Source organism: Podarcis bocagei, assembly GCF_964188305.1.
Source record: "Podarcis bocagei genome assembly, chromosome: 7".
Taxonomy (NCBI): domain Eukaryota; kingdom Metazoa; phylum Chordata; class Lepidosauria; order Squamata; family Lacertidae; genus Podarcis; species Podarcis bocagei.
In genome coordinates, this window is record NC_138132.1 from 77,664,712 (window position 1) to 77,686,588 (window position 21,877).

Consider the following 21,877-nt stretch of genomic DNA (forward strand, 5'->3'; position numbering starts at 1 on the left):
TGCCCAATGTGGGGCTCAAACCCACGACCCCGAGTCTCATATGCCTTGCTCCCAAAGGGAAACTCACTTCACGGTGCTTGTGATCTTGATCCTCCGGATCCCAGGTGTGGGGAACTGGCGGGAGTTTAGGTAGGCGATGTGCTGCATGGCCTTGTCAAACCGGTCAATGTCGTCTCCTTCCAAGCTCAACACTGACTGGCTCGGGTTCATGTGGATCTGGAAGATCAGGCAGAGAGAAGAAGTGAGAAGGGGCAGCAGGGGCAGGAAAGAGATCAGACCCAGGAAGTGCTAAAATAATGCAATTCTGTGCCCAAGACTCCCCTATGCAGAAACAGGAAGGGGAAGGACAGTAGCTCAGTAGTAGAGCATCTGCTTTGAATGCAGATGGTCCCGTTTCAATCCTAAACATCTCCAGGTAGGGCTGGGAAAGACTCCTGCCTGAAATCCTGGAGAGCTGGTTCATCTAGCTCAGTATGGTCCACACTGACTGTGTCCCTAGGTCTTTAGGGGAAGGGCCAAAAGTCAGGGATCACAGAACCTGATTCTCCAGGTAGGACTGGGAATGTCCCCGTCTGAAATCCTGGAGAGCTGCTGCCAACCTGTGTGGACATTACTGAGCTAAATGGGACTGATGGTCAGACTCTGTATAAGGCAGCTTCCTCTCTATGTTTCTTCAACAGTTACTGCTTAAAGAGTAATTTATTAACTGGGATTTGCCTGCCTGCCCCCAATTAGCTTGAAAAGGTAGCAACACAGTAACTGTGGGTGTATTTCACCATCCAAGAAAACATCTTCAGGACCGGGCAGGTTCCTAAATCTGCAGTAATCCATCTATTTCTGCATGCATATTTTCCATGCTGCCGCAACCCCCTTATCACTGCAAGGTCGCAGTTCTCCATGCCTCAGCAAGTAAAGAGAAGGAAGGTGTATGGGGGCGGGGGAGAATTCTTCTCCCTCAATTTGCTTCTCCCAATACAAGAGAATTCCAAGCAAATTTATGGGATGATTATTAATCCCAGGCACGTAGGGAGCCATTTCATCTAACTCTGTATACACTGACTGGCAGCAGCTCCCCAATATTATGGCAATTACCGTATTTTTTGCACCATTAAACTCACTTTTTTCCTCCTAGAAAGTAAGGGGAAATGTCTGTGCGTGTTATGGAGGAAATGCCTACGGGTGGCATGCCTACGGATTTTCCTCCTCTAAAAACTACGTGCGTGTTATGGTCGGGTGCGTGTTATAGAGCGAAAAATACGGTAAAACATAAATAATCCGAATGCATCTTCCATATTTATTTAGAACATTTTTACACTGCTTAATATATAAGAAGTGCCTCTAAGTGGTGTACAGAAAACTGAAGCGGCAACAAACTTTACAGTAATACACAATACAAGTTAAAAACAAACGCGTGCAGTGCATGTGCTGTGTGTGAGTGGCAAGTGTGTACCCATGTATGCACTGAACACATCCTTCCTAACCATGCCCAAGGCTTGAACGCAGTTCCTGGTCCAATAGTTTACGTCATTGCTTTTGTATACTGTCTTTCTGCCAAGGCATCCAAGGCCAAATTAAAATGCTAAAATAAATAGACGGTTTACAATACAGAGCAATCAGGTCCTCTCAGGCTGATTGGTGGCAAAAGCCCACCCACACCCTCCCAATGCCACTCTGAGCATCCTGGATCCTGGCTTCCTGCAGGGCATGCAAGTTTTAAGTAGCCCCAGGGAAGATGGAGGAGTGGTTGCCCTAGCAGATCAGCTCTGCTGGGAGCTCATGCTATCTGCTCCCTGGCCTTGATTTCCTCCTTTTAGGCACCCCTGCTTTAGAGACACCAGGCGGTGCCGGGAGAGACGTCATTCCTGCTCTCATTAGAGAAAGGAGAGGGGGTGTGTGTGTGTGAGAGAGAGACACATAACCTGTCATCCTAATTGTTCTCTGTTCTGCCAATGGATCAAGGGTCCCTCTGCTGCACAAGTTTACCTTCAGGCCTTTGCCGACGCCGTCTGAGGTCTGTAAATCCAGTCCTTCCTTGCAGGTGTAAAGGCAGTCAATCACCTTCTTGTTCTCCAGTTTACCAGAGCGGATCATTAAGCCGGCCAAGTTGCCTCGGAAGAACTGGGCCATGCGGAGCTCTCCACCTTTATGGAGCAAAGGAAGACATCTTGAGCATCATACAAGTTTGCTCGGGGGGGTGCGCGTGCGTTTGTTTAAAGTGCCAACTGTGCTTTTGTTCTTAAAACTGGCATGCGGGTTAGTTTAGTGCCCATTCTTGTGTTAACCTTGCAGGTATATTCAAGCACAAGGGGGGTGGGGTAGAGAACTCAAAAAGAACGAAAGACGTCCACTCATGCAATAAATATGGCTTTTGAGGCGAGGATGGAATGACCCTACTCAGTGCTGAAGGAAAGGGGTACAATCCTTTGGTCATCACAAACAGGATTTTCTCCCTTAGAAGCAGTCTCTTCAAAAGGCCAAGGCTACCTTCGTAGCTGCAGTATGGAAACTGCACTTAAATAAAATATTTACACAACAGTCCATCCAAGTAACAATTGCCACTCAATTAGACACCAGATGCAGGAAGCTATCTCATTTGGAAGCAGTTTCCTTCTACTGAACGTGAGAAGCTGCCTCATACTGGCTTGGAAAACTGGACCTTCCAGCTCTGCATTGACTAGCAGCAACTCTCCAGGGGTCTTTTCCAACCCCATTTGGCAATACAACAGATTGAACCTGGGGCCTTCTCCATGCAAAGTAAATACTCTACCACTGAGCTACTGTCCTTTCCTGAAGCTATGAGGAGAAGATGAAGCTAGGAAGACCAATCTTTGCATGGGCTATTCCAACACACCTCTTCTAATATGATGTTAACCATGACACACTTCTACAGTCTAAAAAATAAAATAAAAATAGGACGCTTTTTACCTTTTGGAACTATTGCTTTCATATGCACATACACAGAGTTAACCTATCAAGATCCACAGAAATTAATCTAAGATTTCTTTAATTGGATGACAGCCTTCTTCAAAATTAAGTATTAGTTCTATTATTTAACAGTTCTCAAAAGCTAGTTTTTAACTTCACCGTTCAAGATGAGAATAATTAGAAGGTATTCTTCTACCCTGTACAGCACTTCATATAAAAGGTGCCATTTAAAATTAACGAAAGTCTTGGTTTAATTGTCTCAAGCAGAGATGTTAAATCCACCGAACCGTTTCCAACAGACCTGGAAGTATCAGCTGCAAGTCACAGCTGTGTATGTAATAGACCCTCCCCAAACATATCGACTGGCAAGTCATTCCAGCGCTTCCTCCATCCTCTTGTTATGGGACATGGAAATTTATAGAAGAGGCAGCTCTTCTGATTGACCATTTGATTCAAGGGAGCAATTTGCTGCCCAATGAGCACTCCAAGTGACCGCAACAACCTGCCCTCACTTTGCATGCAGCGAGGGCTGAACCATCAAAGCAATTGACAAACTGTCTCATTTCAAAGCAGCCTTTTAAACTGCTTTTAATCTTGCAATTATCACCAATGGGAGATAAAAAGAAAAGAAGTGAACATTCAAGAAACAACCAAGCAATAAAAAGGAAAAAAAAAGCACAATGGAAGAAAACAAGCCCAGCAACACAATAATAATGTAGCTTCGATGGCCATAATGCAATGCTGGCATGTCATGCTATGTGTGAGATGAAGCGATATCTCAGCTTAGAAGTGAAACAGGGGGAATAAGTAAGAACACCAGCAACCTGCAGGGGTCTCGGTCGCTTTTTCTGTGTCATTCTCATTTCCTGTATATTCTGCAGAAAAGCAAGACGAAAGGATAGGAACAAGGAGAAGAGAAAAAGGAACCGGGTGGTTAGGACCTGGAGGTTTCTCTGACGCAGTGCACATGCCTTGGAGGACGTGCTTTGTTTACCAGATGCCCATCTCCCTCTCTGCATTCAGTACTATATATATATATTCTTAAATTCTCTCCCCTTCCTATATTGGTCCTCCTGCCAAGGAAACCCTTAGCCTTGTATCAGGGAACCCCAAGAACACTGCAGAAGGACACTTTCCAGAGAGCACACTTGGAGATGGATCTTCATGTGTGGCAGAGTGTAGCAGGGATGATGTGAAGGAACTCAAAGGGGACAGAAAGGAAAGGGACAAATTCGACTGCAGGTTTCAGGTGGAAACCTTTCCCAGACCTACCAGGAGATGCTGCAGGGGGCTGAACTTGGGAACCTCCTGCATGCAAGGCAGGTGCTCTACATCTGCACTAGGACTCTTCCCTTGAGACACAGGAACACAGCAAGCTGTCTTACACAGTCTAGTTCTGTATTGCCTATGCAGACCAGCTGCAGCTCTCCAGGATTTCAGACGGGGACATTCCCAGCCCTATGACAGAGATGCCAAGGACTGATGAACCTGGGAGCTTCTGCATGAAAAGCAGTTCCACCACTGAGCTACGGCTCTTTCCCGCTGAACAGAAGTTTACACACAGGGAAGCATACAAATCTCTGTTCTCCCCCATAACGCAGTATAAGGTGGTGCATTTGATCTTACTACCTTCCTCATTCCACTACAGGCGTAAGCCTGAGCCACAGCTGGCTGGGGCATGACCCGCCAGGCCTGCTAAGCCTCACTGCATAAGATGAAAGTGCAATCGCTTAACACACCCAAGGGGAACAAATAATTGCCTCTTAGGGACACCCAAGTGCCATTTTGACCTTCCAAATCAGGAAGCACAGAGAAACCATTCTGAAAACCATCAGCACATGCCGACATTGCAGCGAGAGTGCTTCTAGGCATTCAGGAAGATTCCTCTGTTCTTTATATAATTTTCACATTTAAAATTACATTTCAAAAGCTTTAAATATATGCCAGGAAATAGTCTTGCAGGATACAATATAGTTAGGGATTGTATTCTGAAGCTTACCCTGTTCAGAGTAAATCCACTGAAACTAATGGCCATGACTAACTTAGATTTATTTATTTTAATGGGTCCTACTCTGAGTAGGACTTAGCTGGATACTAATCCTACGAATAAATATGCCATTTATGGTGCTAACTCCCTCCCCCCCCCCGCCCCACTTTTAGCCTAGATACAGCAGGTGTCTTCATTTGGTGATCTACATCCCTTCCTCTGCTCTTGGGATGAATCCCGGAATCCATTTTCTCAAGATGCTGACGAGGGAGAGCGTCAGTGGCCTTGAAGGCTGTGATTCAGCAATATGCATCCTCGAGGGAACGGCCGTTTAAACCTGCTTTGCATGTTAAAACCTACAGCTACTGCTGTGTTTCTTTTTATAGACATAAGCAGCAAAATCCTCCAACACACAGACACAGAGGGTAAATTACTCCGTCAAAATCCTCAAAACCAAGCGTGTGGCCCCAGAGGGAGGAAAACACAATAAATTTAGCATTCATGCAAATTCTAACCAAGTTCAAAAGCACTTCTTCATTCCAAGGTGAGGTTTTCTCCACTGATGTTCTCAAGATTTGCAGCAAATGTTTTGCTTTTATTTAACTCTGCCAACAGACTGCGAGCATGCCAATCACCTGGGCTTCACAGACATCCCAATATAATTAGGAAGAGAGAGAACAGGCTGCACAATTAGCTCCTATGCATTCCCCGTTGAAAATGCATTGCTATTTTCAATCTCCATCTGTTCTCTTGCACAGTCTCACTGCAGAGATGCAAGCTCAGTGGAGTTTGCCCACAAACTAGAACAACAAGAGTTCTGGACAAATGACCTACAACTATTCTGCCATCTTTGAGAAGCCTATAGCTAAAAAAAGGTAAGCTACCTTGCCAGCAGGCTCCGACCACCAGCTGGGATTCTATTTTGGAGGGATGGAGCGGGTAGTCTTCCGTCACTGATAGCGGGTCAAACGAAACTCCATCCACGTACAGGGTTACTGCTGGAAATTCGACATTGAGGACATAGTGATGCCATTCCTTGTCGCACACCTGTAAAAGGTACAAGAGTTTTTAAATGGAGGGAGGGAACCTCCACTTTGCACCGGATAACTTCCTTTCACATCCAGTTCTTGATAATAAAAACTAAATTTTGTCAAAGATACCGAAAGCAGGAGTGTTACTGTATCGCTACCCCATTACGCTTCCATAACGAACACTTCACAGAGGGCTGGGCTTTTCCTACTGCAAACTGACATACAAAGACTGGCTATTGATCCGTCTAATATTACACCCAGGGTTTGCCTCCTCTTATAGACCCACCTGGTTCAGCTTCCAGTGGAATTCTGCTGGTTTGTAACTCTGCCCCTCCGAAGGATCTTGACGAAAGAGGAACCCGAGACGACAATTGTGCACATACAGGGAATAGTGGTGCCGGTTCATATCTGTCCCAAGAAAGATCAGGCATGTGTTACCATTTCCCTTTCCTCCAGTTGTAAAGCTAGTGAACGTTTGGATCCTGTTATACATGTTACAATCCAGCACATTCCTGTCACAGCATAAGCATGAGGTGGGGAACCTTTCCAGCAGGTGGGCTAGATCCTCAGCTCCACACCCCTTCTGGGATAAATCTGATGGGTGGGTGGGGCCCCCATCTGTCAATCACCTGATGTCACAGAGACATCCAGCAATGCTGTGCTTTGAAGCGCCGATTGTCAGGACTTCAAAGCTGCCTGAAAACCCTTTTGCAAGAAGCCCCATGCTGCTGTTTAAATTACAGAAAACTGCAGGGTCAAGAGTGGGGCAGGGTTGCTTGCATGAGGGCTTTTAAACAGCCCTGCACTCTGCTTTTCAGATGGTTAAGCAGCAGTGCCAGGAGGGAGAACACTGCTGCCTTACTCCAGCAAAGGAACAATCAGAAACTCACTTTAAGCTCTCAAGTTTATCTTTGACGCTTTGCCCTTACCTGCCCCACACCTGACGTCCAGTATGACGGCAAGGTGTAGGATGGATAGGCGTGGCTTGCCCCAAAATACCATGGCCTGGCAGGCCAACTCTGCACCCTTCAGGTCGAGGGTTCCCTACCCCTGCAGTAAAGGGAGGTGCTTAGCAAAAAAGGAAGCAGGAGGCCTAATCAAAGGGAGACCATTTCCATGGCAGAAATGCCTCCCCTTAGGGCAGTTCCATAGTAATTGCTCTTTGACAGTCCAAGACATTTCAGGAAAATGTCCGCTTCTCAACTAATGGCTCAGCCAAATTTTGCACAGAGGTGCAATAAGAAGAAATAGGCCAGCATTGAAGTGAAAGAATAAATGGCAGTATTCTGGTTTGCTAGTCTTGTGACAGCCTTCAGCCTGGAATTCGGAGCCGGGGTGGCTTTTCACACAAGAGCACCCCTGCTTCCCCATTCAGTGTGAAAGGGACCCAGAAAAGCAACTTTGCTGATAAGGGTGCATGGATTTAATGACAGTTCCCCTGTGCTGAAAAGCATGGAATTAGTTTCTGGGAAAGGGTCTGAATTACAATGGATTTCAAGAGCACAGACTTGCTTGACAAGCTGCAAAAAAATCCAGATTGCTCAACAATAGTTGGCCACGGAGTTCAGGGGTTTTTGGAGCCCTCTGGGAGGAAGGGGCAGAAAAGATTCACAACGCCCCCAATACCAACACACACTGAGGGATGCGTTCACATGAATCCATCTTTAAGCCACTACCACCAAGATAAGAGAAAACTGTCATGTAAATCTGCTGTACTCAGGAATCAAATTCTCTGTGGCCGAGAGCATCCTTCTGCAGAACCACATCCAAGAATGAATGGAATAATTCACCCATGTTTTAAAAGCTTCATCTCCAACCTAATTATTTTCAGGATCCCAGATGATCTCTTTTTAATTAAGGGAAGCGTCTTAAGTTGGCCTTACCCCAATTCTTTTAAGTGAAAGCATGGAAGCTTCTGCTTGAAGAGAGCACTTTTGAACACAGCCAGCTTTTGACTGATATGCCTTGATCTTTCCCTCTTATTAAGTGGAGACTGATCAAAAAGGAGGAAGAGGCCCTTTCCCAAGGTGTCCTCCAGATGTTGTTTGCTAGACTGCCTGCGGCTGATGGGAGCTGTAGTTCAACTACGTCTCAGGGAAGGCTAGGTTAAGTTTTGGGAGATCAAAGTTTTAGGTGCTCAAAATGGCTGCTTCAGCCTCAAGATGACAAGACACGCAATTCCTTACTGCACTGTTGAGGTGCAATGTACAAAACCCAAATGATCGCATCTCTTTCGTCACAATACCACCTTCCAGAGTACTGTTGGTATCATTCAAAGACTGATGCTATCGACAAAGAAATTAGGGAGGGGAAACGCAGGACAGAAGAGAAAAACATGTTTTCCCAGAAAATGTCAATCAAGACTTTTGTGCACACAGTTCATTTTTTATGAGCATACTGAGGGATCATATTGCAACACCTGCTGGAGAAAACTGGAATGCAGCAACTTCCACACTTCTGACTGCCACTAACATGAAGAATCAGATACATTTACCCACCACCACCAACCCTGCCCCTCACCCACACCAAACACACAAAATCAGAACAGACTGCAGCATCCTTTGCCACATTACAATGGAATAGCAATGGTGAGCACTGGGCAACTATTCTTACACAGATGCAATCCGGTTCTCCCTCCCTCCAACTCACAGAACCTGGAATGTTTGCTAATGTTCTGTGGCGTTGCAATGGTTCAGCCAGTCCTAAAAGCCCCCATTTTTTAGCCCAAGGGTTCCCTTCCCCATCCGTTCCAACCTGTCTTGTCTGAGTTGCAGATGATGGTCTCCTTCTCCCTGGCCCCAGGCCCATGCCTCATCCACACTGAAATCACAAAAGGCTCTTTCATGTTGACGGTGACAACGTTGTCTGGGACCTTCACGGCTTGGGTGCCATTGAACTCGAAGACCTGGTCGCTGTCATGGCCGTTGTCAGTCGGAAGGCCAATTGTCCAGTTTGCCGTGCTGCTCGGAGGAGGAAGGAGCTCAGCTGTTCCAGAGGAAGCACCTGCAATTAAAACCATCAACTATGTCACAGCAGACTGCCAACAAAGGAAACACATTTATTTTTGTGTGTGTGATATCTGTTGTTAGGAAAAAATGCTAGGCTTTCACAGAATTAGCAGCAAGAATTCAGTCAGCATTGTTTCCTGAACGTCCACTGTAGTGGAGCTAGACAGACCCCCACCGCTTTAAAAATGCCCCCCCCCCCATTTAACCCACTTGCAAATAACCAGGTTCCACTGCCTTCAGCATCTCTGCACTTTGTGTTGAGAACTGCATTACGCTCTAATGGCACTTCTCTTGTTGAGTTCTTGTTTCAAATTGAAGAAGGCTCCATCACTACTTACAGCTCCCTCCTCTCATATGGCTTCTGTCATCCAATTCCTCAAGCTCAGCCTTCCATGAGCCATCACTGCTATTTAATTCTCAGGAGCAAGGGAAGGGACCAAACCCTGCCCTAACAATTGCCATTGTTGCTTGTTCCCTTGGAGAAATGTTCAGCTGACAGGAGCCATGGAGGAAGACCAAAGCCATCTCTCAAGAGCTTGCACTGGGAATTGTTTGTAAAGATACTGACACCATGCTATGCAGCCAAGATTGGCTCCCAAAGGAGCTTACAGTTAAGAGAGAATAATACAACACTATTAGGGATATAGGTGCAGGTTTGCACCTGCCTCTTCTGGCCTTCTGCACTGTTTATGGCCTAGTTCTGGTCTTTCCCAGAGGAGGCAGACAGCAGAAGCTGTGAATAAAGACTTGTGGGCTAGCTGATGATGAAAAGACCAACTCACACGCAACAGATAAAGACTACTATAATTTCACACTGATATTTCGTGCCAGTGGTGATGTGCATTCGCCACTTCCAGCACACCAACAAAAAAGGGAGGGTTATAAACCAGTAACACAAATAAATGAGTTATCCTCTTTGTTTTAAAGGCCACATGCTAAAGGGAAGCGCCCACCTTCCTCCACCTCTGGTCTGTCAATGCTTACAACAGGGATGGGGAACCTCAGACCCGGGGGGCCAAATGCAGCCCTCCAGGGTTCTCTATCTGACCCATAGGACCCTCTCCAGGCTATCTGTCTCACTGGTTTTGCTTCACACACTCACTCAGTGTTTTTGCCTGGCTGGAAATGTGTCTTTTGACTCTTTGCTTGCATGGAAGGAGGACAGAGAAGTATGCATTTGTGTGTTTAGAAAATAGCCTACTGTACAAAGTAAATGAAATAAATGCACTTAAAAGAAAAGCTGAGGGCTTCAAACAAAACGAAGTTACAGACACCAGATGAAGTATCTGCTCCTTTTATTAAGAATAGTTACTTCCATCCATAATATTTATTCTAGTTGTATTATAGGGGCAGATGGGGCTCGTCAACCTGGGAAGAAATAAACCTTAGAAATAAAACTCTGATCCTATACCTCTGTTGCCTTGCGGAATATCTTCAGGAGAAGAAAAGACTATGGAGTAAACTCTACAGAAATCAGAAGTGAAGTCCCTAAGATGGTTGAATAGCGCCTTGTACTTCTGGCAAGTCCTGCAGCTAAGCTGGTGCCAAATGTATTGCTCTGCTTTCCTTTGGATCACACCAGCAAGACCAAGAGGGGGGTCTTGTTTTCTGGGCATCCCAGGTCTCCCAGGCTTGCACCACCTTTGGTGCTGCTGACTCAGCAGTCTGACTTTACTCCTGGAAATGCACTCTGTTGTCTCTCGAGACAGACAGATGACAACAACAACAGCAAAATAGTTTAATTTTATAAAGTTTTAAGATTTTAAAAATACTGATTTGTGGGGGTTTGGTTATGCAGATTTTGCACTAACTATTTGAAATGAGATAAAAATAAAAGGAAGGCATGGATTTTTGATAGGCCTAAGTCAGACCAAAGGAACTTACCACAGAGCCTGTGAAGGGATTTCTCAGAGTAAGTATCTCGGTCACAGCCCTTCCCGATATGGTTGGTCTCCAGCTCAACTGTGGCCTGCACGGAGGTGATGGGCTCATCACATGTCTCCAGATGGATGTTGGGAAAGAGAGCGAGAGAGCCAGTTCCAGGTTCGTACTCCATTCTTTTGCTCCAGCCTGAAGTCATAAATAGAGGGGGTAGGGGAGAACAGTAAAGATCCATTAGCAAACCCTCGTACCTCAATCAATCCAATTTTAAAAGAAAGCAGAGAATATAAAGAAGTACAAAACCACAGCCTCAGAAGGACAAAGGTGATGAGTTAGGAACTAAAAATATTTTACTTCCTATTACAACCGGGCCTGAACTGAGAACTGAAATGGGTCCAAATGATCTTTTTCTTCCAAGAGTAACTGCAATTACTTGCCACAACCCTCTCAAACACCTTTCCTAAAGGGAGGGATGGGTAGTATTGGGAACTGGGTGGTAGTTGTCACAAACCAACAGGCTTTTCTAGAGTAGGAAGGGACCCTAAGGGTCATCTAAGTCCAACCCCCTGTAATGCAGGAATCACAGCTAAAGAATCTCTGACAGATGACCATCCAACCTCGGTTTAAAAACCTCCAATGAAGGAGAGTCCACCACTTTCCCAGGAAATACATTCCACCGATTAACAGCTCCTACCCTCAAAAAGTTCTTCCTAATGTTTAGTCGGAATCTCCTGCATTGTCATTTGAATCCTTTGGTTCGGGCCCCACCCTCTGGAGCAGCAGAAAACAAGCTTGCACTGTCTTCCATGTGACACTGCCAGCCCTTCAGATATCTGAAGGTGGCTATCATATCACCTCTTAATCTCTTCCTCTCCAGACTAAACATACCCAACTCCCTCAGTTGTTCCTCACAAGGTTTGGTTTCCAGACCCTTTATCATCTTTGTTGCCCTCCTGTGCACACAGTCCCAACTTGTCAATATTGCTCTTAAATTGTGGTGCCCAGAACTGGACATGAAACTCCAGGTGGGGACTGAACAAGACAGAACAGAGCGGTACCGTTACTATTTTCAGGAGTGGGTTAGATCACTGCCTCATTCAGGATGGCCAGAACCCCACTCCCCTCTGCATGGGTTGACTAGACCCTGGATCCACCAGGCCTAAACCCAGATTGAAGCGGATCCAAGTAGGAAGTGTCTTCCAGGGACACCTACAGCTGCTCTGCCAACACTCTCAACACCACCTTTCTCCCAAAAAAGGGTACTGGTAATATGCACTGGAAAGCATTTCACTGCTGTAACGCTGCATTGGGTGGGTGGGGAACAGCACTAACCTTGCCAGCCTGGCTTGCATGTAGGTTTAATGGTGATCTTCACCAGCACGTCCTCAGCAGCTCTCTTCTTCCCGCAGTCATAGGCTGTCACGGTGAGCTTATACTGGTGCTCCTTGCCGTAGTTCAGCTTCTCTGTGTTCTTAATGTAACCTGACAGCGGGAGGAAAGCGTTTGTGTTTTTTTTCAAAAACAAACAAGCTGGTGCACTGAAAAGGTTGAGGGGGTGGAGAAGTTGTGAATAAAAATTTACTTGGGATGCCTATGCCAAGTTATAGGAGAATTTTCTTGGTGAATGGGTTCGAGAAGCAGTGGGAACGCGTAGAGAAGCAACAGAAAGCAAACAAAAAATGCACGTAGATAATCCAGTATTTATTTTGCCATCAAATCTTCTGTGCTAAAGAGTGTTTTGCAGTGCTCAGCCTACAGTGTGCTGTAGTGCTTAAGAGTGCTGGACTAGGACTTGGGAGACCAGGGTTCAAATCCCAGCTCAGCTATGAAGCTCACCAGGTGACCCTTGGAGCGTGTCAGTGTATCTCAGCCTAACTTGCCTCACAGGATTGTTGAGGGAATTAAATGAGGAGGGGGAGAACCATGTATACCACTTAGAGCTCTTTGGGAGGAAAAGGTGGGATATAAATGCACTAAATAAACAAGACACTAACCAAGCAGTTGTGCCTCTTGCATGAAGTGAACTTAAAGAGTCCAGGGTACTCTAGAATGACGGTTCTCAAAAGTTGCTGCAGACCGCTCACCGGGAACCTCAATAGATAACTTAATGCACTTTTTTTGTTCCATAAATCAAAGGATGTGTGTGTTTTAACAATGTTTTTCAGTCTACAGCTCCTGTGTCACAATAAAACCGCTGAGAAAATTGCGGGCACTAGGCCTCTTTAGCCTCTTCAGCGGTTTGAGAACCTCTGCTGTGGAATGTGTCCATCCCTCCCCTGTGACTTTTCATCACAGGGCAGGATGGGCAGCAGAGAGACATTAAGTCTTTTTCCAACTTTCCTTAGACACACACCTGATCTCCTATAGTAGCCTATGACAAGCACACGACCAGTTCCAAAGCTTTCGAGAACAAAGTTTGAAATACTCCTGTTTTGTAGGCTGAAAATTTGAAGCACCAATGAAAAGAGGTATTTTGTTCTGTTGCATCAGGGATGAGGAAGGTGTGGGTCCTCCAGATGTTGGACTACAATTTCTATCATCCCTGATCACTGGCCACACTGGCTGAGTCTGATGGGAGCTCGTAGAGGGCAACAGATTCCTCATCTCTCGTTTGTATCTAATGTTAGTCCTAGTATAGGGTTGCCACATTTCCAGACAGTTGTTGAGCTTTTTTCCCCCCCTTCCAAAATCTCAAAAAATAAAAAATGCCAGATTTAAATGCTTTTATGGAGCAGGGTGAAATGGACACTACCCCTGTATAAACACACACATAGTCAATAGTCCTACTTACCATCCTTGTCAATAGCAAAGGGAACATCTGGTGTGACGATTTCATAGCTGCAAATCTGGCTGAACTGGGGAGAGCAGTCGGCATCCACTGCTTCCACTTTCAGGATGTTGTCGTACCTCTTGCCCTCAATAACGGCGGCTTTGTAGGACTTCTCTTTAAACACCGGGGCATACTCATTGACATCATTCACCTGGATATGCACCGTTGCTCTGGAGACAGAGTAGCAGCCAATTATTGGCATTCAGCAGAGTCAAAACAAAAAGTGAGCCAACTACATTCTCTAGCAATCAACCAGTTATGGCTTACAGAATAGTATTAGTGTTCTAAAAAGATTCTGCAACTCCGAACCTGCATGTTTGCCTTTCACCCCTGCAAGACCACCATTATTCCCATTATTCAGATAGCCCTTAGAAAACTAAGATGCAGAAGATGCTGACCACTGGGCCGCTGTCAGGGCAAACCGTATTTCAATGCTGGTTTTAAATGTGCTTTAATGTATTTTAACTATTGCTTTTCAACTAGCTCACTTTTATTACTCTGTATTTTATAGTGATGTTTTTAAATGTTATAAGCCACCTTGAATTCTGAACTAGGAGAAAGGTAGAATATAAATACATTAAAACAACAGCTGTTTATTATTATTATTATTATTATTATTATTATTATTATTATTATTATTGAAACACGGAGGCTACTAATGTGTGGGTAGATAAGGAGTCCAAGTCCGAGACGTGATTTCAACCAACTGCCTACTTTATCTTTCTAGCTGTTCCAGTACACGGGAGAGTAATCAAAATGCAGCTTGTTTGTTTTTTTAGATCAACCCACAGGAAATCATCCACTGATCCCACACTCCCCAGGGCTCTTCTATCTACTTGGGCAAAGGCAGACAACATGCTGCCCTCCATTCAAGCTGGTGGCCATCACTGCCCCCTGTGGCAGGGGGCTGCATAGTATAAGTATGCACTGTGGGTTCCTTGCAGAGCCAAGTTGCTAAGAGTCTTGCTGCAATGCAACATCTGGAGGACACAATGTTGGACTACCTCTGTACTAGGGAGGAAGACACAGATGGGAGTGCTATCGTTTCCCCGTCAGAGGACGAGCAACACAGCTGTCTGGAGTTTTCAGCTTCAAGCACCTAGGAGTTACATGCCTGGCAGCAAGCAACGGAGCAGTTTCAAGAAGGCACAATGGGGCAAAGGAACAAGTAATGCCTTGCATCTCTAATGCACATTAAACAGAGATAAAGAAGAATAGGGTTTGAAAGGCACTCGCTGTCCCTCCATGGAACATCCAAAGCTACTCTCATGTCTCAGGCTTTGCAAATGTGGTGCCGGTCATTTATTTTCCCTACTATAAATGGCATCTAATGAATCACGGGAACTGAATAAAGACAGGGCAATTGGCCTGGTCAGCCAGATTTGATAGCTTTTATTACAACTCAAGATTTATTGAAGTAAAGGCCAAGTGAGCTCATTTCTTAAAGGCATGAAAATTTGCCACCATAAAGATGACTACAATAGCTTATATTTAATAGGAAAACCTATAAAGAATACCTGAGACTGCCTCTTGTACTCAAAAGTTATTACAAAAACGTGTAACCCTTATCAGTAAGCAAAACACAGAATAAATCAATGGGGAATTGAGCTTTGGAAATGCAAACGCTGTCTGGAGCACCAGTTTCATTTAAAAAATAAATAAACATTATTATTTCATACAATCGAACAGCAATATTTAAAGCCTTTAATTTCAAAACTTGCATAGAATTAAATAATTTTACTATTACAGAGCTAGAATAAATATAAGAGTTAAAAAAGGATACTTGGGGCTGATGTCTGACTTGTTCTTCATTTTGTTTAAAGCTTTTGACTTTTCCTCATTTGTATTAATTTTATGTCCTCATAAACACATGTAATCAATTCCCTGTCCTGAAATTCCCATCTCTCTTTTGAGATATTAAGTTACTTGGTTCCATGGATTATTCTCTCTCTCAACTTCTCTACCCCCATAACATATCTGTTAGCTTACCAATATTTACCTGCTCCCATGCTTTATTAGATATAGTTTATTAGGCTTCCACCCCACGCCTTTGCATAAAGTATTCTAGCCACTGAAGTTATGATATACAGAGCATCAGCCTCATTCACACAAGAGTTTTCTTTTCAGCGGGAGCCTAAGTAGGTGTACAAAAAGGTCCACTACATATTTTAGATTCCTTGAACCCACTGTTTTGTTTCCCATCAATGAACAAATGCTTTTGGCCAGCTTTGCGGACATGTGAAAGAGAACAGTGTGTATAAAGACTGCTGTGTGCTGGAGAGGGGGGAATTTTTGCATGCCGGGAAAAAATGGATTATGTATACTGCACATCCAGGACGGGCCTGTTCCATACAACATATTAAAGGGTCTACAGTATCATGGCCCACTTCTGTGTATTGGAGAAGAGCACTGATGCTTTCATTCATCCATTCCATTCTTAGGCTGCCCATCAACCAAAGCCTTCTGGACCATGTTAAGAGGCTGGAGAGCAGCTGGGTGTCAGCAGCAGCACCCTGCCCAAGCTGTACAAGATATGCACAGGAGCAAATCCAAGAGGTACATCTTAGAGAATGGGATGTGACTACGGATTTAGAGATCTAAACCTTGTTCCAACCCAATACGCATCTGGCTCTTTTAGGCATGACAGGTGTATGTACTGAATCCCTTTAATCTGTCTGGTCCTGCTGTAACCAAGTACTATGAAGAGGCTTTGGGTGTGCTGATGACATTAAGCTCTCTAGGGAAGAGAGTCAGTGGATCCTGGGTGGGAAGGGGAACCAATGTTTTTGAGTTCTGAATACAGCACAGTTTTTATTCTGTATATTTTCTGTGTTTGTCCTGAAACTCAATAAAAGTTGTATTTTTAAAAAATGAAAGCAAAGTGATGAAATACAGTGGAACCTCGGGTTGCGAACGTGATCCGTGCGGGAGGCACGTTCGCAACCCGTAGCGCCACGTCTGCGCACGCGCGTGACGCAACTCGGTGCTTCTGCGCATGCGCCGAAACCCAGAAATAACCTGTTTCGGTACTTCCGGGTTTCGGCATGTCCGTAACCGGAAAACGCGCAACCCAAGGTATGGGAAGGCATTTGGGAAAGGGCCATAGCCTAGTGATAGAGATCCCACTTTGCATACAGAAGGCCCGAAGGAAGGATCAATCCCTGGAATTTCCAGATAGTGCTGGAAAAGACTCCCTTGCCTGAAACCCGTGAGAGCCTCTGCCAGTCAGTGTAGACAATACTGAGCTAGATGGAACAACTGGTTTCATCTATTAGAGGAAACACACAGAACTGCTGTATTTTAAGCACAGAAATCTTAGAATTTATGCATTGCATTTAGGGAAGCCTGAGGGAAAAAGAGAATCTCTAATAACTTTTGTCAATGCTCAAGCAGTGATAACAATGCAGAATAGACTGTCCCTATTTTCATCTGAGGAATGTTGGGGGGTATAGTATAGTCCAGGCTTCCTCAATCTCCAGATGCTTTTGGCTTACAACTCCCATGATCCCCAGCTAGCAGGACAAGTGGTCAGGGATGATGGGAATTGTAGTCTCAAAACATCTGGAGGGCCGAGGTTGAGGAAGCCTGGTATAGTCCATACTGACTGGCAGCAGCTCTCTAGGGTTTCAGACAGAGTGTCTCTACCTAAGCCCTATCAGGAGATGCTGGGGCGGGACCTTCTGCATGCAAAGCAGATACTCTACCACTGAACATACCTTTATTTACCTCTTTCCCTCCTACCCCACGTTTATTATTAAAACCCAAATCATTGTTTACGACTGCAAACGGCCTTGAATGCACTGGCAAACAGGCAGCTTATGAATGTGGCAGAATGATTTTAATCAAGCAGGTAATGTATGGGCAGATCAATGCAATTTAGGGACTGGGTGCAGCTGGGAACACTTCTGGTACCAAGACCACCCATTGAGCATCTATCACTGTCGCCAGTGTTTGCAGACTGCAAAGAAGAAGTAACCGCATCCTGTCAGGAGGGAAAAAAGATCCCTAAATCAGAGCCTCCCACCTCCCTCTCTCCCACGCTGTACTTACTTGTGGGATTTCTTCATATTTGCTCCGTCTGGGCCCTTCCCACAATCATAGGCCTGGATGGTGAACGTGTAGTCCTTCTGCAGCTCACAGTCCAGTTTCTCTTTGGATCGGATCATCCCCTCCCCAGTGGATTTATCCACCACCACCGCTTCAAAAGGGACATTTTGGCCATGGATTTTAAACCCACAAATCTCACCTATGAGATTCAAAGTAACTCCAGTTAGCATTTCCAGGTAACAAAGCATGAAACAGCGGGGTGGGTTTTTTTTGTTTTGCTTTTTAAATGCAATTGTATGTGTGTGCAGCCAGGGGTTTGTGAGGGTCTGTGGACAAAGCAAAGAGGCAACTGTGCTTTTAAAGATGGGTGAGTTCCGGGAACTTTGTTTTTAAAATAAAAATAAAAAGGCATACATTTTGCTTTCCAAGCAACTGGTTTTTTTACTTTGCATCCATTCATGCAGGAATACAAAAAGAGAGAGAAAGAGAGATGTAGACAGGCATTTCACAGGAGTACTTGAGATGCACTCTAGGGCAAAAGAGTAAGAGATCTTAGGGGAGCGAACAGCCAAGGCCACAGGTTGGGGGAGGTATCTTCTATGCCAAGCTACTGGGAAATAGCTGGGCAGCTTTGCTGGATATTGACCAGAGCAAGAGGTTATAATGCGCCGTTACAAAGTCAGGAGAGGGAACAGGGGGAAAAGATGGAAAGAAAAGCTTCAAGATATATAGAAGATTCAGCACCACAATTAACATAAATTCTGTCAATTGATCAAAAGGACAAAGTCTTCCTGTGCAATGTACCTGGTGTTTAAAAAAAAAAAAGTCAGGGAATCAGAATGAACTACTGAATGAGAAAAGGTAGAAATACCAACTTTTTCAGGCATCCATTTCAACCTACTAACTTAGAACTGTCCTCTATACTCTTACTTTGTGGTTCAGCCCTAAACCATAACATAAATAGGAGAGAGTGATATAGGCCCAGTGCAAGGACAAACTATTTCTACTGTTGTGCCTACGGTTGTGAGATTCAGGATACCCCCCACCTGCTCACACTCTCTTTCTCCTCGACTTCCTTCTTGCACATAATTGCCGTCTCTCTCTCCTTTTCAGAGCTAACCATAGCACAGAGTTACATCTCCACTAATACTACAAGCGCAGTTAAGTTTCAAACTAGAGTGTGCAAGCCTACAGTGGTTATACCACTTTGAAACTAACCATTGTTGCTTCAGTACAGATGTAACCAAGCACCATGGTTAGCTCTGAAAAGGGAAGGAAAGCTGGAAGGCAAGGGAGGCTGAAAGAATAAACATGTTTGTGGGTATCTCCATCTCCAAGATTACAACTATTATACCTGCATGGGCTACAACTAAGTCCAGCTTAGTTGTATCCAGCTTAGTTGTATACAAAGTGACCAACAATCTATACCATGAATTGCTGGTATGCAGTATACAATTCATTGCTTCAGTTGGCAAAAGTTTTGTTTCAATATATGACTAGAACACCCCCCAGAAAGGGAAACTATTAGAGAAAACGCTCAGAAAACACATTTACCAGAACTATACACAGCCTAGGTATTAAACTGCACAGTTCAAATGGATGTCTGATTTACCGATATTTCTAGCCAAGGGTTGGTTACATAACATTTTTCTATCAATATATTTTGAGGGTGGTGGGGTCGGGGAGGAAAAAACTGGGATAATAAAATGGGGTCAAAGAGCATGACAGGATCTTCTGTTTAAGTGCTGATTCCCCATTTCATAACCAAAGTTAGTGGGTTAATATTCATAAAAGGGGGATAGAAAGAACCCTTTATCACCTTCTTTGGTGACTGTCACCTCAAAACTCTCTAAAGGGAGAAAAGATAAACCCAAGTCAGTAATACAGGAAAGACTGAAAAGGGAGCAAATAAGGAAAAGGTCAAAGATGTAGACATTTACACAGAAAACCTTCGAACATTTCTCTTTTAAAAAAATCACAATCAAATGGTCAGAACCAGGTCTTCACCTTACTCCTTTCTTTCAAGTACAGAGACACCAAAGATGCCATTTCACGTTAACACATTTTCAACATCACTCATTTCCTTCTTCCAGTACTTTGCAGTTTACATACTTGTTCTGAACTATATCTATATTTAAAAGAGATCTGGGTTGCCATCCTATGCCAACTTACCTAGGACCAAGTCCCACAGCCACCCCAATACATTGCCTATTGTATCAATATCATATTTACTTGTAGCAGGGAAGCCTTCAATACTTGACTGGTTGAGCTGATGTGGCAGTGCAGGATGTGCAGCAGCCCAGGTGCTAAACATTCTGCAGTTAGACTTCTGTGAGGGAAGGTGAAGCTGTCAGTTTGCCTGGGATTAAGAATTCCACAGGGGAGGGGATCCCACAAGGGGGCAGATGGAGGACTCTGAAAGCAATTCTGGGACACAGGGAAGGTACAAAGGCAGGGCATCCAACACCAGCAGACTAAGAAAGAAAAACTGGAGGTGTGTAGGTAGGGAATGAGGCTTGAAGGGCAGAGGAAATGGGTGTGATTTTCCAGGAACAGCATGGTAGGTAAAGGTTGGCCCACAGGCTGGAGATTAGAAACATAACCTCATAGAAACAAAGGGAGCTGCCACCCCCATTGTTCTACCCAGACACTGAGGTCCAGTGCCGAGGGCCTTCTGGCAGTTCCCTCACTGCGAGCAACCAAATTACAGGGAACCAGGCAGAGGGCTTTCTCGGTAGTGGTGCCCGCCCTGTGGAACGCCGTCCCACCAGATGTCAAAGAGAACAACAACTACCCAACTTTTAGAAGACATCTGAAGGCAGCCCTGTTTAAGGAAGCTTTTAATGTTTGATGTATTACTGTATTTTAATATTTAGTTGGATGCCGCCCAGAGTGGCTAGGGAAGTCCAGCCAGATGGGCAGGGTATAAATAATAAGTTATTATAAATTATTATTATTATACTGAGTTGGTTTGTCTATTGTGGCTCTTTGTTGTCTGCAGACAGGCAGCATCTTTCCCGGATTTTAAGAAGGGGTCTCTCCCAGCCAAAGAATTTAACCTGGGTCTTTTGCATGCAAAGCAGATGCTCTACCCTTGTGAGTTATGTACTCCTGGTCTATCTAGTCAGACACACTATGCAGTCATCTCTTGCTGTCTGTTATGCTACAGGACAGCAAACCACACCATGGGGAACAAATGTGTCAGGTCTTGCCCAACAAGCATTAGGAAGGCACGGCTGCAGAGAAAGCTCAGCAGGGTGCAAAGTGGGCTGACAAAGCGTTTGCTGAATGTTGAACCATGGCAGCCTGCATCTCTAGCTCAGCTGGCCACCAGGCTGTGCAACTGCTGCTGCCAGAAAGGGTTGTGGAAAGATGAGCGGTACCCATGCGCTTGTCGCAGCTCCACCAACCCATTAAGCCTTCTGCTTTCCAAATGCAAGTGAGTCTGTGCAGCAGAAGTAGCAATGCACTTCACTTTTAAAAACGTTCGCTCATTTGAGAAGTTATACATGCCTGTTATCTAAAGGTTGTGTGGGTACCAACAGATGCTCCAATGGGAAGCCTGCAAGCAGGACCTGAGCAAAAGAGCAGCTTTCCTCACTTGTGAATCTCGGCAACTAGTATTAAGAGGCACACTGCCTCTGACAGTGGAGGTAGAACATATCGCTGTGGCTAGCAACCACTGATGTCCCATGAGTCTATCTTAAAGCCATCCAGGCTGGCAGCCATTATATGCTGTCTCTGTTAAATGTGGAAAAGACTTGAAAGGTGACACATGCTACTTCTAAATGGATGCTTGCATGAGGCACTACAACTACCTCTTCCAATAAAAATGACTCTCAAAAGAAATGCATGAAATAGGAATGTCCTATTAAAATTAACTGGACCCAAATCAATGCCGAAACACATGACTTTTTTTTTAAAAAAAGTATTGATTTTCAATTAAGGCCCTCATCGGCCAGGCACAGCAAATATTGCCCTCCTGGGAAAGGAACTCAAGACAGTATATTTGGGAAGTCAATGGGTCACTGAGGGTACAAAACCTCTTGTTGCACCCCTGCAAGTAGACTTCAGACAAGTTCCCCAACCAGAGGGCTGAATACAAAAAGCTCATGAAAATGCTGGAGTACCAATACTGTATTTTTCGCCCTACAGAACACACTTTTCC

At 44.7% G+C, this 21,877-nt stretch overlaps 1 protein-coding gene across 3 annotated transcripts in view; it reads right to left on the reverse strand.

Moving 5' to 3' along the window:
* Positions 1–21,877, reverse strand: part of CLSTN1 (calsyntenin 1) — a 63,238-nt gene that overhangs the window by 9,994 nt on the left and 31,367 nt on the right. The window contains exons 3-13 of one of the 3 annotated variants that reach the window (XM_081201465.1): positions 19,529–19,558; positions 17,713–17,908; positions 13,624–13,832; positions 12,165–12,314; positions 10,836–11,021; positions 8,698–8,946; positions 6,230–6,351; positions 5,797–5,959; positions 3,750–3,800; positions 1,984–2,141; positions 68–216 (exon numbers count right to left, since the gene is read on the reverse strand). In XM_081201465.1, the coding sequence (XP_081057591.1) occupies positions 68–216; positions 1,984–2,141; positions 3,750–3,800; positions 5,797–5,959; positions 6,230–6,351; positions 8,698–8,946; positions 10,836–11,021; positions 12,165–12,314; positions 13,624–13,832; positions 17,713–17,908; positions 19,529–19,558 (1,663 nt within the window). The remainder of the gene's footprint in view (positions 1–67; positions 217–1,983; positions 2,142–3,749; positions 3,801–5,796; positions 5,960–6,229; positions 6,352–8,697; positions 8,947–10,835; positions 11,022–12,164; positions 12,315–13,623; positions 13,833–17,712; positions 17,909–19,528; positions 19,559–21,877) is intronic. The other 2 variants (XM_081201467.1, XM_081201466.1) reach the window with 2 other exon arrangements.